The following is a 13,977-nucleotide window of genomic DNA, read 5'->3' on the forward strand; positions in this document are numbered from 1 at the left end:
CCATTTTAGGTGGCTGGTGGGGTAAATATTGGGGCTACAGGATAAAACACAACAATCGACGCCTTAAAATGGCACAATGAACAAACTGTCCAAATTTCATCCAAATCGGACATTGTTTAAAATTTTACCCATTTTAGGGGGCTGTTGGGGTAAATATTGGGGCTACAGGGAAAAACACGACAATTGACGCCTTAAAATGGCACAATGAACAAACTGTCCAAATTTCATCCAAATCGGACATTGTTCAAAATTTTACCCATTTTAGGGGGCTTAGGCCAAACAAAAAACAAAACAAATGGCACATCTACATGACCATATCTACCATCTGTGAAAGTTTCATCCAAATCCAGCAAAGATTCCATGCCAAAACGAGGTGGACAAACAACAAATCGAGTAAAATCAATATGTGTCCCCTTTCAGGAAAGGAGACCCATAATTCATAAAAACTTTCTCCTGGATGTCTCCAGCTTTGGTAACTGGACTAAAAGCACTTTATTAGCCTAAAAAATATCTGAATTAAAGAACTGATATATCACAGGCCAAAAACCTTCTATACTTATAATTTAGATGTAGCAGAGACACAAGTGGCCCTACTATTAACCTGTTATAGGGCCAAACAATAGTGAAGCAGTTGTGTATGGGGCTCACTATGTAATAAAATGGAATTAGATTTTCAAACAGAACTCCATGTAGTTACAGTTGGGAAATTCAAACAATAAAATTTTCTGCACGTACCTATAAAAACTGAAATTGCACCGCAAGCTTGGTGTGTAACTTTATCCACACAAGTTTGTACATCAAGTTTTTCTAGGGTGAAAAGAACGTCAGACACAGGCTCATCCATTTCAACCTCCGCTTAGTGGTGGAATCACAGCTATTTCTTTGTGTCTTTGGAATATTACCAGGGAATTTGACGTGTGGTCAACGTACTCCTCATTAACTCATAAAGCAAAGCAACCTTTCAGCTCGGAAGGTCTGAAAGAATAAAAAACATTAGTTGTTGTAATGTAACTAGCTATTGTCATTTCCATCCTGGCTTAAGACTTTTTTAGGCATTTTCTTTCACAATGGCATGTTAACAATAAACATTATACAAACCGTTATACTTAAATGTCAAACTAGCATATTTGAATGCATAACATTAGAATAAAACTTGAGTGTGTCCGGCTCGCAGCGAAAAAGTTTGGTGACTGCTGGTCTAAAGTGAGATTTTATTCTAGTGATTGTGAAACAAATATGGACATTTTTAAAAGGTGGTCGCAGAATACATTTGGTTGTAAAAACAGGTTATGATATGGAAAAGGTTGAAAACCACTATTCTCCAACAATGCATATGCTACTTTTGCATGTCATATTATCTACACTCATATCTTTAAAATGAGCCATCGCTAAAGGTCTAGCAACAAGTGACCAAAGATGTAAAAATTGGTGTAAATGCGATTGTTGGCTGGTTTCACAAAGGTTTACAAATCGTGCAAGCCAGAAAACATTATTAGTTAATACATCATCATCCAGTCGTCATAAGATGGCACTGCCAACTTAATTTGAAACTCAAACTCGCCTGAATATCATTACAAAACGAGTTAACTAATGATTTTGCCTTTTAGGTTTAAATTATCTGCGACAACGCAAATTAAAGCAATCACAAATTGTCAAGCAACAAGTGATGGCGCAAGGTTTTATTTTCACAGTCATTCAATTAATTTTTTTTCGCGAATAACTTTTTTCGGATATTAATTTTGTTTTGTAGTTTGCAATCGGCAAAAGGTCATCGCGCAATGAATTTAAAGTAAATATATTCGTATCTGCCATATGGTGGTGAATGCTTGGTGAATTTTAGCCAATTCTGACATTGTTTGCAAACTCACCCATTTTAGGGGGCTAGTGGGGTGAATACTAGGGTTATCTTGAGAAACAAAGTGGGATACACATCTACATTACTATATCTACCATCTGTATAAGTTTCAGCCACATCCATCAAACATTCGAGAGAACGCAGGGAACGTTTCTTTTTAATATGAAACATCATAGATTAGCTATTTGTTGTGTCTCTAAAATACAAGCAATATCACAAGTTTAGTGAAGCTTCCGCATTGTGAAGTGATTTTGGTTTGTCAAAATTAAGTTCACTCGCATCAACAACACGAGATTCAGTTGAAAATATTCATAAGAAATGGGGTTTTAGGTTTGGCCTGATTCGGCCGAATATTCAGTTTTGGTCTGAACCTCTTTAGGCGGGTTGGGTGCATCACTAGACCAATACATGTAATATTGCAAATTTGACACAATTGGGTTGTGTAGTGCCATTCGGAGACTAACAACAAAAGCAGCAGCTAATTTCAGCAGAGAGTCTTACCTTTCAAATGATGCATATTGGAAGGAAAATCGCTTCACAAGCCTGTCAGCACCATCTTGGCACAATGGTGCATTACCGATAGGGTATTTCCCAACATAGAAGCAAAATAATCCAATCTTTTCTATATCAGGCTTGCATAGAAGACTCATGATGGATGTCACTTGCAATTTAGATGATTACATGTTGGATCATGTGACCAAACAAACCTGTTAAACACAGAAAAGTTTAACATCTCATAAAAATACACAAAAACACAATTAAATCTAAAATACCAGCAAAACCTCAACAACAACAACAACTGAAACAGCTGCCCTGAAGCATCCAATTCACTATTCAGTTATGACAAGTAGCAAGAATCTCAACCAGGGGTAATTTTGTACTCACAAAAGTAGAATTTTTAATTCTCGAATTGGGGTGATTTGGTTTATCATAATCATGGTTCTTTAGCAAATACTTTAAGAATATATGCATCCTGAAAATGTTGCTCAATGTACAGGGATTCTCTTTCAACTTGGGCATAGCTCATTTTAGAAAAATAACCGGTACAAATTATCACCTAAATGAAAGCAGCCAACAATTGCAATTACACCAAAACCACAAAACATATAATACTGAAATTAAATATTCATCTAAAATATGACATATTAACCTAAAAATATACCAGAGTGAAAGTTATTATTTTTCAGTTATTATTATGTGTATTTTGAAATCAATGCGCATCAATATGAACATCATAACGCCAGGCGTATTCTAGAAAAAGGCTTGCAGAGTTTTCTCCTAAGCACAAGCTTTAAAATAAGTCCAAACACAATGTTTGAGCAAATCGGAGTCATGTCGAAATATTAATAACAATATGCCATATTCACCCAAACAATATTCGATGTGCGCTGGCCTGAAAATGAACGCAGCTCTTTCAAATTTACAAGTTGCTTTTCTACACCCATACCTCTAAAATGAGTCACTCGAGTTTCTAGCAACAACTAAGCTGTATCAAACTCGCGATTGATAATTCATAAATAATGTCCGAAATCAATCCAAAAAGTATTTGATGTGCGCTGGCGTTAAATTTAACGTACCACTTGGACGCTCTGTACTTCCACGCGTACCACTTCTTTTTTTGATCGAATCAGTTTTTATTCTGAAGAATAATATTGGTCAACTAAAATAACACTAAAGCACCACAACTAAATTTAATGAGATTTTTGTTTTTTGTTTACTGTCCACCAATTGGTCGCTAACAGTGCACGGAAAGTCATTTCAGGGCGTACGCGTACCTAGTTTTTGTGAAAAACGGAAGCTACTCGCCTACCACCTGAAAAACCTTCATGTACCACGACTGGTACACGTACCACAGGTTGGGAACCACTGTTCTACACCCTTACCTTTCAAATGAGCCATTACTTGTACTACTAGCAAATTGGACGCAGCACCTAATACAGGCGATAGCGCTAAAATTTAACTTTGCTATAATGATTTTGTATGTCATATACAGTCACCAGATTGGAAAGTTTTATTTTTGCGCAGAGGATATTTTTTTCGTCAAAATAATTGCGCGGATTTTTGCGCGGAATTACAATTTTCTGCGCGGATCGATAGACTTTTGATTGACAGGTGGATTTAACTATTAACGCAATTTGTATGTAACGCCTGCAAGACTAACCAGCCGACGAAAAGAACAACTAAATAAAGCAATAAACACGACGAATCTTCAGTTTTGCTCTATTGCGCACGCCGCTGTTCTGCTAGATTCTACAATTTTTCATTTTCATAACGACTCAAACATTTTGCTGATTTGTTTTGTGGGGATAGTTTTTGATTGCCAAACTGCCCTTAACTGTTTTTAATCATTTGTCATACAGAAAACATTATTTTATGTAACTTGCCCAGCCGACAGTCACTTTAATAGTCAAACAACGTCCTAAAAATACAGATAAATGTACTAAACTCAACTCAACTCAACTTTTAACGACTATGTTAGCGAAATAGAAATGTTATTTCAAGTGTGACGATCGGTAAGTTTTGATGTGCTTGACTGATTTACGTGGATTGTTCGCGAAATAAGGCTTGTGACGACATAGAACTTCATTGTAAAACGAAAATATAAAAAGAAAGTTTATTATAGTTACCTGCGAAAGCTGTGCTAAGTTGCGCGGACAACATTTTTTTGCGCGGATTACACGTAAAAAGCCTAAATTTGCGCGGATTACAAGGGGAAATCCAACATATTAGGCCATTCTTTCCAATCTGGTACAGTCATATCAATAAAATGAGCCATTGCTAAATGTTCTAGCAGCAAAGTGACTGTAACAAATTTATAATTAACAAGGTGCAACTTATAATGAATCGAAAAAATATTCAATGTGCACTGGCCCTAAAATTCAACTTATTTAATTTTGCATGTCATATTATCTACACTTATATATTTGAAATGAGCCATCGCTGAAGGTTCTAGCAACAAGTGACCAAAAATGTAAAAATTGGCGTAAATGCGATTGTTGGCTGATTTCACAAAGGTTTACAAATCGTGCAAGCCAGAAAACATTACCGTATTACTTTTAGTTAATACATCATGATTCAGTCGTCATAAGACAGCGTTGCCAACTTAATTTGAAAATCAAACTCGCCTGAATATCATTACAAAAATAACTAATGATTTTGCCTTTTAATTTTAAATTATCTGCCACAACGCAAATTAAAGCAATCACAAATTGTCAAGCAACAAATGATGGCGCAAGGTTTTATTTTCACAGCCATTCAATTAATTTTTTTTCGCGAATAACTTTTTTCGGATGTTAATTTTGTTTCGTAGTTTGCAATCGGCAAAAGGTCATCGCGCAATGAATTCAAAGTAAAAAATATATTCGTATCTATTGATTGGCCCAATTTCAAATTGGACATAGCCTTCAGCAGCTAAGATTCGGCACTGGAAATTTCTGGAATAATATTACGTCATAAGTAAACACTGAAAACATATTTGCCAAACTTAAGAATTATTACGTCACATTTATCAGATTCAGAAGACTTTACAAACAAAGATTTTTAATAAACTGCGGTGAATTATAACACCAAGTATTATTTTAACTCCAAATGTGCAATTATCGCCCAAATTGTCGCATTTGAAAACAAGAGCGTTTGTTGAATCGCAAAACTTTCATCTGTTCACATACATTTACCCATCTGTTCACAAAAAGGCCCAGAGGTTTACAACTTTGCCTTTTGCCAGAATAACTAAATTTACCAACAAAAGCAAACCAATCCAATACATTTTTTGTGGGAACTTACCTCTTGCGATTAAATACTCTTGCAGAACCTGTTAAAATATTAACATCTTCCATCAGTAAGTTTTATTGGTTGCAATATTAAACCTTTAAATTAGTGAGGGGGTTCAATGAATCTGTTTGTTAAAGAACAAGAAACAAATAAATCACAAAAGTAAACAAGTTTCAAATTTACAATGCAAAAACAAGCCAAAAATAAAATAGAACCTTATTAGCCACAACCCTGTTCACGTTAGAAACTATTTGACTATGTATAACTTAATCAAAATATTAAAAGCACCATTAGACAAAAAATTGCAATGAGAAATGCAAAAATCATTATTTGACAAAAACAGAATTACAATGAACTTCATGTACATGTTGCTTGGAGGTGATAACAGAGTCAAGTTTGTTTAGAAATCTTCCAGGTGCACTCTTTGTTTTCCATCCATTCTGTTGTGCCATCGTTATACACCTCCTTCTTCCAAATTGGAACGGTGGCTTTCAATGTGTCGATACAAAACTGTGTTGCTGCGAGTGCATCAACTCGATGAGGTGAGGAAATCGCGATCACAATACTCGCCTCTTTAACTGGGACAGTCCTAAATATAAAATAATTAACTAAATATTTCTTCTAAAATGACACTTCTTTTAAAAGCATGGAATTTCCCCCAAAAAACTCCCTAAGCTTCAGCAAGTTGTTGATGAAACGATATGCAAGTTGTTATAAACGATAACCACAATCAACAAGTGTAACTTGGCAAAATTAATTTGAATCAAGACATAATTTTCAAAAGACGATTGATTTTAATGAAACATCTACCATCTGCAAAAGTTTCAATAACACTTTTTATGCCATAATTGCATAACATAACCCAGGGGTGGGCAACCTGCAGCCCGCGGGCCAAATGCGGCCCTTCATTAAAGGTTGTGCGGCCCGCAGAGAAGCTTAGATTTCAAATGTACCGGCAAACGAGACGAACTATTATATATTTTTAAGCAGATTAATGCGCCTGATGCTAATTTTCTGCGATCTGGCAAAATTTGGATAGAATCAAATGTGAATTATACTTATATTTAAGCATATTTGGTAAGCAACGAAGTAAAATCGCCCTGTGTTATACACAGGTGTGGCCCGCGATCTATTTTTGACAATTGTAATTGGCCCCACAGTAAAAAAGGTTGCCCACCCCTGATATAACCCATAGAATCATTATTTATCAGTAAATGAGGTCTACAAGAAAGAGGCCAAATATAGTAACCAACCCAAGTCTGTGGTGAATTGCAATGTTTTTTATTTCCTTCCATCGCTCCCGCGTCTGGTTGCAAATTTTTTTCACTTCTTTTTCTGCCATTTCTTGGTAGCACTCGTAATCAAGTTGTACGACATGTCGACCATTCATCAAATCACGAGTTGTTCCTGTGAAACACATATCTCAATACATTGATGCTGAAACATTTAAAAAATCACCCAATTCCAAAAGTCCTAATTGGAAGAACAAAAGTGCAAAAAGTGAGTTATGTGTTAACATAAGTAATTTGTGATATGGCACAGCAGGAATCCACAACCTGCAGGAGACCAGTCAGTAAACAGATACAAATAAATACATGTTAACATGTATTTGTATACAGCTATTAACATGTATTTGTACACAGCATGTATTGGAAAATGAGATAAGCGGTGACGGTAAATTCATAAAACACTATTCCCATGGATGTCTATTCACCAGCTTAGGTAACTGGCCTGAAAGCGCTTTATTGGTCTCAAAATATCTGAATTGAAGAACTGATATGTCAAAAGCAAAGAACCTTCTATACTTATAATTTAGATGTTGCAGACACACAAGTGGCCCTACTATTAACCTGTTATAGGGCCAAACAATAGTGAAGCTGTTGTATATGGGGCTCACTATGTAATAAAATGGAATTGGATTTTGAAACAGAACCTCATGTAGTTACAGTTGTGAAATTCAAACAATAATTTTCTGCACATACCTATAAAAACTGAAATTGCACCGCAAGCTTGGTGTGTAACTTTATCCACACAAGTTTGTACATCAAGTTTTTCTAGGGTGAAAAGAACGTCGGTCACGGGTTCATCCATTTCAACCTCCGCTTAGTGGTGGAATCACAGCTATTTCTTCGTGTCCGCTGAATATTACCGGGGAATTTGACGTGTGGTCAACGTACTCCTCGTTGACTGATAAAGCAAAGCAACCTTTCAGCTCAGAAAGCCTGAAAGTATAAAACACATTATTCACACAGACCAAATTGTTGTGAAACTGTAATTTAACTATCTTATTTCCATCCTGGCTTCAGTTTTTAAGACTTTGAGCAAAACCCTTTTTTCATATCCCATATTCACACTAAACAAAATGTCTATTGTGATTTTCATCCTGGCTTCAATTTTTACGACTTTGTGCAAAAACACTTTCTTTGGCATTTGATTTCACAATGGCATGTTTACAACACTAAAAAATAAAATCTCAAAGTACTATTACACTTGAATGTAAAATTACACATATTTGAATGGCGACAAAACTGTTTGTTAAATTTACTCCATTCTGCAAACAATACAAATGCAGTTACCGTGGAAACTGTGTGTAGAGAGTTTGCAAAATATTCAAAGTCGTCGTTTCGCTCGGCACCTCAATTGATGATTTGCTTCGTCCAACAAGATCTCGGCTTTTCGCAAAGAAATAGACAGTTACCTGAGAAAACAGAAGTTGGGTTATTTGTAGATTCTAAACGACTAATTAGTACAAAGCATCTAAACTTATTGTTATATCATAGTAAAGTTACACATAAAGTAGAAAAACAACATAGTGATGCAAAATGATGTAAAAAACTTTTAATGCACTTTTCTTGACCATATGCTTGAAACAAATTTGCATCACACAAAAAACATAAACAAAGTGAAAAACAATATGTGTTCCCTTCAGTAAAGGTGATCAATCTGAAGCAAATATTTTCTCACCTCAATTAAGTTCGTTCCCATTCTTACTAACATACAAAAATTCTTTGTAACAACAGCAGCAGCATATTTATTTCTACACTGATATTACCTGTAAAGGCAAAGTGGAATTTTAGGCATTTCACAAAACTATTAATTGATGTACTCAGTGCTTATGGGCTGAAAAATACCATGAAGATGACCAACAGAGCTAATTTAGAATAAAGTTAAAACTTCAAACATTATGAGCAGAACTTTGCAAAATCGTGTTTAGAAATCGGCCAACAATCTCCCTGTTTTGAAGTTTTTGCAATTTTTTTTAAATCCATTCCGTGTTTTGAAGTCGAAACCCCAGTATGCTTGATAGTGCCATCTAGTGTGCAGAGATGGCAATGTTGGCACTTGACTTGCCGTGACGGGGTTTGCACAACTCGTGGCCATCTCACTAAATCTTCACCACTTTTGTCGAAAACCACGTAAGAAAACTTCTCCTTTGCCACATTTTCTTTCTTGTATTTTCCGACATAAGTCGGTAAATTATAAGTTTGTGAAAAGGTGCAACCATGCGGACTTCCCAACTTCGGACATGGTTTCTCGTGCGGACATGGAGCAAAAACTTTGGCTGCCGTCTTGAAATTTGTCCATGGCTTTGCTTTTTTAGGGTCAGCCCCTTCCAAACCATTCAAAAACAAATTCCTTGCCTCCTGTATAACATAATATCCATAGAAGTTGCCAGTTTCAACAATTACTAGAAACCGGTTAGTTTTGGACCACAGCAGCTTCATCATGTTAATTCTATCTTTCTCCGTCGGCATTTCACTCAGCGCGTAGGAAGCTATCACAACGTCATAGTTGTTCTGGAATGAAATCGGCAAATGTTCACGGAGGAATAAACCTGGCAGATGCTGGTTAACGTCGCCACCAGAAAACATGAAAAGAGCCATTCTGTTCATCTCTGTGGACGAATCCACACAAACATATTGTTTAATGTCGTTTTGCCACAAATTATTTGCAGCCCAAACCGAAGTTCCAGATCCGGAACCAAAATCCAGTAAAGATTGAGGAATATAATCCGGACATTGCTTCTTAATTTCAGATAAAACTCTTAAAATCACAGCATAAACAGCTGGAGTTCTGCCAACCAAGTAAGCTGCAGCGATATACTCATCATAAACAATCTGCTTCCAATTATATTCAGTGCTCCACCCATTTTTGTGTGGTTCAAAGTCAGGAAAATTTTCCAGTACGTCAAAACGTTCCTTATCGTCAAATCTTTTGCTGAATTTGGATTTTGAAGTTGGAATTCTTGCAGGTTTTTTCAGCGACAAACAAGTTCTTCTTGAATGAAGCAAATTTGTCAACTTTTCTTGGACAACCTCCACTATAGCTTTGTCTTTTTCTTGCAAATATAACTGAGCTGAATTATTAAAGCGTTGTGGCAAAGTCACTGAAGGCAAGTTAAACTTCCCAGGATGGTTTGCTGATCTTCCATCCCACCATTGCTGCCATTTCTCACGCTTTTCCGACTTCTCCAGGAAATTAGTTAAATATTTTGTGCAACAAACATGGACGAGAGGATGTCGTAAAATCAGTGCATTACAAATGCTTTGTTTACTTAACATTACGCCTTCAGGAAGTGCCTAAAACCCTAGATAAAAAACAAAAGTAGAAAACACATAATTGCTGGGTTTGTGAATTGCTGTTTAACAGAAAAAGTTTTGAAGCGACAATAAAAGAAATTTTGCTCCCTATTTCTGGGAAAGTTTTTAAGGTAAGTTTCTCAGAAGATACTTTTCATAACAAACAAGTTCGGTTTATCACCTAAATGATCACGAGCACTTTAACAAATTGCTTCCTGGAAACACTGAAATCAGATTGAATTACAAACGGACAGTTTAGTGTTTTTGCAACCAAGTCAAAACAATCAGCAGAAAACATGATATTATTCAATAATTTAAAAGATCAATGTTTTCAATTGCTTGAAACAATAAGTTTAAATAATTTAACTTCTTTCATAAAAAAGCATATAAGCAGGACAGGCAAGAACTTCTTCAATACTTACTCGTCTTACAACAGTATCGGATGTAAAATACCACGTATAAGTTGTGTTACCATTTTGATTGACATTGTAACACTTTCGATATGCTACATAATGACCTTGAAATCCCCACGCACCGATGTGTACAATAACACCAGTGAGGTAAAAGTTTTTGCTGGTAGAAGACTTTAAATTATCCTGAGATTGAGAGGCTTGTCTTGAATAGTTGCTTGTATATCGTCGCAAGTTGAGCGTTTGAGGAAATTGCACAAAGTGAGGTTGTTTTATTGGCATCCCATGTTTCCACACTAATCTCTGCAGATGAATGCATAGCGACCGAGGAACCTTAGCAACAAATGTCTCTTTTTCAAATGAACACTTAATTTTTGCTCCACTGTTGTTGTTAACTTTTTTGACAAAGTTAATTTGGGTATGAAGCTTTGGAAATGAAAATTGAAAACCTTTTTCAAAAGTTCTGCCATTTAAACTATATTCTTTGGTTTCTTCCTCTGAACCCAAACCAGTGGTTTCTCTTGTTTGTCCGTCTGAACATTTCAAACATGTGACATCGGACACATGTTCCTTTCCAATCAGCATCCCCAGACAATCGTGAAGAGACACATGCCCAAGTTGCCATGGTGATGATGTTGCTATAGGAACACTGAGACAATCAAATGTCTCGTAAGTGATTGGGTTTGAGTTTCCACATTTTGTGCAACGAAGCTTGACAGATAGTAAGCCCCGATATGAATTTTTTTCTTTATGTGTCAGCAATTTTTCATCTTTTGAAACTGTTTGCGATTGAGATTTTGCAATAAGGCTTAACGGTGATTGTTCTTTTTCAAACTTTGTCTCATCATCAACAGTTGACAGAAGAGCGTTGAAAAACTCATGAGCGTCATGCTCATCTTGTGGAATGTGCCAACCTCTTGCAATCATGTCAAACAGCAAATCTGAAGGGTCGAAATATTCCTCACTATTACTTAACTGAAGTTTATTTATTATGTCACACAGTGTATTTGCAAGCAGACTTCTATCTCTGCTGCCACCAAGTGTCTCTAAACATCTTGTGAAAACTATTTGACTGGCGAGGCATTGCAACACAGAGTTCATGAAACAAGTGTTTCCGACATTCAGAAGGCCAGGAAAAACCTTTCTTGACTTTTTCTGAGTTTTACAATATTTCCAAAAAATAAATCCCACAGCTGAAACTCCAATGGATGTGAATATAATCAACCTGTGCAACCCGTTCATTTTAAATCTTAATTTATGCAACAAATCTCTCTTCAACATTCAGGAAACTCAGTTTTTGACTGAACTTTATTTGTGATCCAAAATCTAACCCATGCTATTTGTTTTCTGGAACCTAGAAAAGGGATTAAAATAACGTTACCTTTCATGTTACAATTTCGTAAACACTACATCCTATTTTATAAGAGTTTGTAAGAACATTTTCACAGTTTTACAAAGGATCTATTATATATATGCATTTTATAACTTGATTGTTATATGCATGTGCGACCACCTATATTACTTCATCACATAGTTGCGCACAGTCAGTTGCAAATGAGAAGGTGCTTAAAGCTTCCTTAGTTTGTTGGACTTGTTTGTTTTTTAAAAAGCAAAATTGCCAAAAAAAATTTCAGGTAGATTTTTTTGACAAAAATAAACAACAAATTGTCGCATTGTACGCTTCTCTGTTTTGCACAATGAGGACATATTGTTTGTGCATCGCTACCAAAACAGCAAAATGCAATCAAGCGTGACTACTGGCTGGCAAAAACCACATGCTATTTCAGTAACAAAGGACGATTTTGCTAATCTGACCAAGTCACTCTAGGTGCAGAAAATAAACAAAGTATGTGGGCCAAATTGACTTTAGATTTTGACACTTTTTACAAGATCTCTTAAGAATTTCTCTTAAGAAGGAATTCTAGTTTTTGCGGCAGGTACTACACTAGGGTTCCTCTATTTCCCGGATTTTTTAGTTTCGGGAATTCGGGAAATAATTTTGCCAGGAAAGCCCAGGAATTTCCCGTCAAGACATTCCTGGGAAGGAACCCAACTACACATTGCATGTTACCACATGGTAAGCAGTTTAGTGGACAAAATTATACTTTATGCCAAATTTAAGTTATTCAGGTTGGTGATATAGTTTATAATTGGATGAACACTATAATCTGGTTTCAGATACTTTTTTGGATTACATTCTTAGATACATTAAACCATATGGTGCCATGCGGTAGTTTCTACTAGGGTTCCTCTATTTCTCGACTTTTTGGTTTCTCGAGAAACGAGAAATTAAAAATCCATTTCTCGAGAATCTCGAGAGTCTCGAAATTTTTATTTAAGCCGATTTTCTAACAAAAACAAACAAAAAAATTTCCGATTGTACGTTTTTTCGCTTCTAGTAGCGATCGTAAGTAGTGATTCGCTATCAAACGAGCAAAAAACGAAGCGACTGTTATAGATCTAACGCAACCAGGCGTGACTTCTGCCTGGGAAAGGTGAAAGTTTAGCGGCAACGCATGCTAAAAATCGCTGTTTCGGAAGCAAAATAAGAAAGTTCTGTGCCCAGTCTGCTCTAGAGGCGAGTTGAAACGAAAAATACACGTAATAAGAGGTGTCACATCTACTTTTTGTTTAAGATACGTGACGCAATTTTTCTCGAGAAATAAATAAAAAATCGAGACTTGATTTTTTCGAGAAATTCTCGAGAAGGAACTCTAGTTTCTACCACTTGTTAATGCAACATTGCAACAAAATAAAAGGTATAAACAAATAAAAAAAATGGCCACCAAATGCAATATAATATGTGACATTTGTCAAATTCATGAAAGGGCCAAATTATGGTTATACATATGACGTGACAATATGATGGGTTTGGGAACTGCAAAACTATGGTTTTTATCTGCATGAAGAGCTCTGAATGTTGTAACTTCTTCTAACTGTAAAAAAACAAAACTATACTTTATTCTTCAGCCTAGCGAAACGTACAAAATGTTTGACATATAAAAAACGTGTTGCAAAATGCTTTGGTCTAGTGTTTTTTCACCAAGCAAAATAAACCCAACTCAACTCATCTACTTCAGCCATCGACACACTACATACTAAATTATTTTGCAGTTAGAGCAATGATAACGTTATTTAAATTGTAAATAGAACGTAAAAAGTTGTTTATCGTGAATAAAATCAGTTTATTTTTCGGCTAAAATTTATTTTAAGCAAAATCTGTAGTTTCTCACTTCGCATGCTTCGGTAAGTTTCGTGGAAAATCAGTCATCCGTTGCAAAGAAATATTTACAGGGTAGATAGGGTTCGGAGTTGTTTCACAAATTTCTTTAGCATGTACGAAAGCTACACAAAACTCTAC

General features: G+C 35.8%; 4 protein-coding genes and 1 pseudogene across 5 annotated transcripts in view; all 5 read right to left on the reverse strand.

Moving 5' to 3' along the window:
• LOC145217935 (molybdopterin synthase catalytic subunit-like) overlaps positions 1-5,957 on the reverse strand; it is an 8,470-nt pseudogene extending 2,513 nt beyond the window's left edge. Inside the window, exons 1-3 of the transcript XR_013857526.1 lie at positions 5,639-5,957; positions 2,357-2,562; positions 736-975 (exon numbers count right to left, since the gene is read on the reverse strand). The product of XR_013857526.1 is annotated as a molybdopterin synthase catalytic subunit-like (transcript). The remainder of the gene's footprint in view (positions 1-735; positions 976-2,356; positions 2,563-5,638) is intronic.
• LOC145217934 (molybdopterin synthase catalytic subunit-like) lies at positions 5,853-7,717 on the reverse strand. Its single transcript, XM_080085309.1, has 3 exons — positions 7,609-7,717; positions 6,880-7,033; positions 5,853-6,215 (listed from the first exon to the last, which is right to left on the reverse strand). The coding sequence occupies exons 1-3, from the start codon at positions 7,715-7,717 to the stop codon at positions 6,017-6,019; spliced, it is 462 nt and encodes a 153-aa protein (XP_079941435.1). The 3' UTR covers positions 5,853-6,016.
• On the reverse strand, positions 7,608-8,692 carry LOC145217936 (uncharacterized). The gene is made up of 3 exons (XM_080085311.1): positions 8,591-8,692; positions 8,203-8,324; positions 7,608-7,848 (listed from the first exon to the last, which is right to left on the reverse strand). The coding sequence occupies exons 1-3, from the start codon at positions 8,621-8,623 to the stop codon at positions 7,719-7,721; spliced, it is 285 nt and encodes a 94-aa protein (XP_079941437.1). The 5' UTR covers positions 8,624-8,692; the 3' UTR covers positions 7,608-7,718.
• On the reverse strand, positions 8,679-10,192 carry LOC145217929 (ribosome assembly protein METTL17, mitochondrial-like). Its single transcript, XM_080085305.1, has one exon. The coding sequence runs from the start codon at positions 10,186-10,188 to the stop codon at positions 8,809-8,811; it is 1,380 nt and encodes a 459-aa protein (XP_079941431.1). The 5' UTR covers positions 10,189-10,192; the 3' UTR covers positions 8,679-8,808.
• Positions 10,193-10,214: 22 nt separating this feature from the next.
• On the reverse strand, positions 10,215-11,991 carry LOC145217930 (ubiquitin carboxyl-terminal hydrolase 30-like). The gene has a single exon (XM_080085306.1). The coding sequence runs from the start codon at positions 11,895-11,897 to the stop codon at positions 10,569-10,571; it is 1,329 nt and encodes a 442-aa protein (XP_079941432.1). The 5' UTR covers positions 11,898-11,991; the 3' UTR covers positions 10,215-10,568.
• Positions 11,992-13,977: the final 1,986 nt, after the last annotated feature.

This window comes from Phallusia mammillata, chromosome 3, assembly GCF_965637545.1.
Source record: "Phallusia mammillata chromosome 3, kaPhaMamm4.hap1.1, whole genome shotgun sequence".
Classification (NCBI taxonomy): domain Eukaryota; kingdom Metazoa; phylum Chordata; class Ascidiacea; order Phlebobranchia; family Ascidiidae; genus Phallusia; species Phallusia mammillata.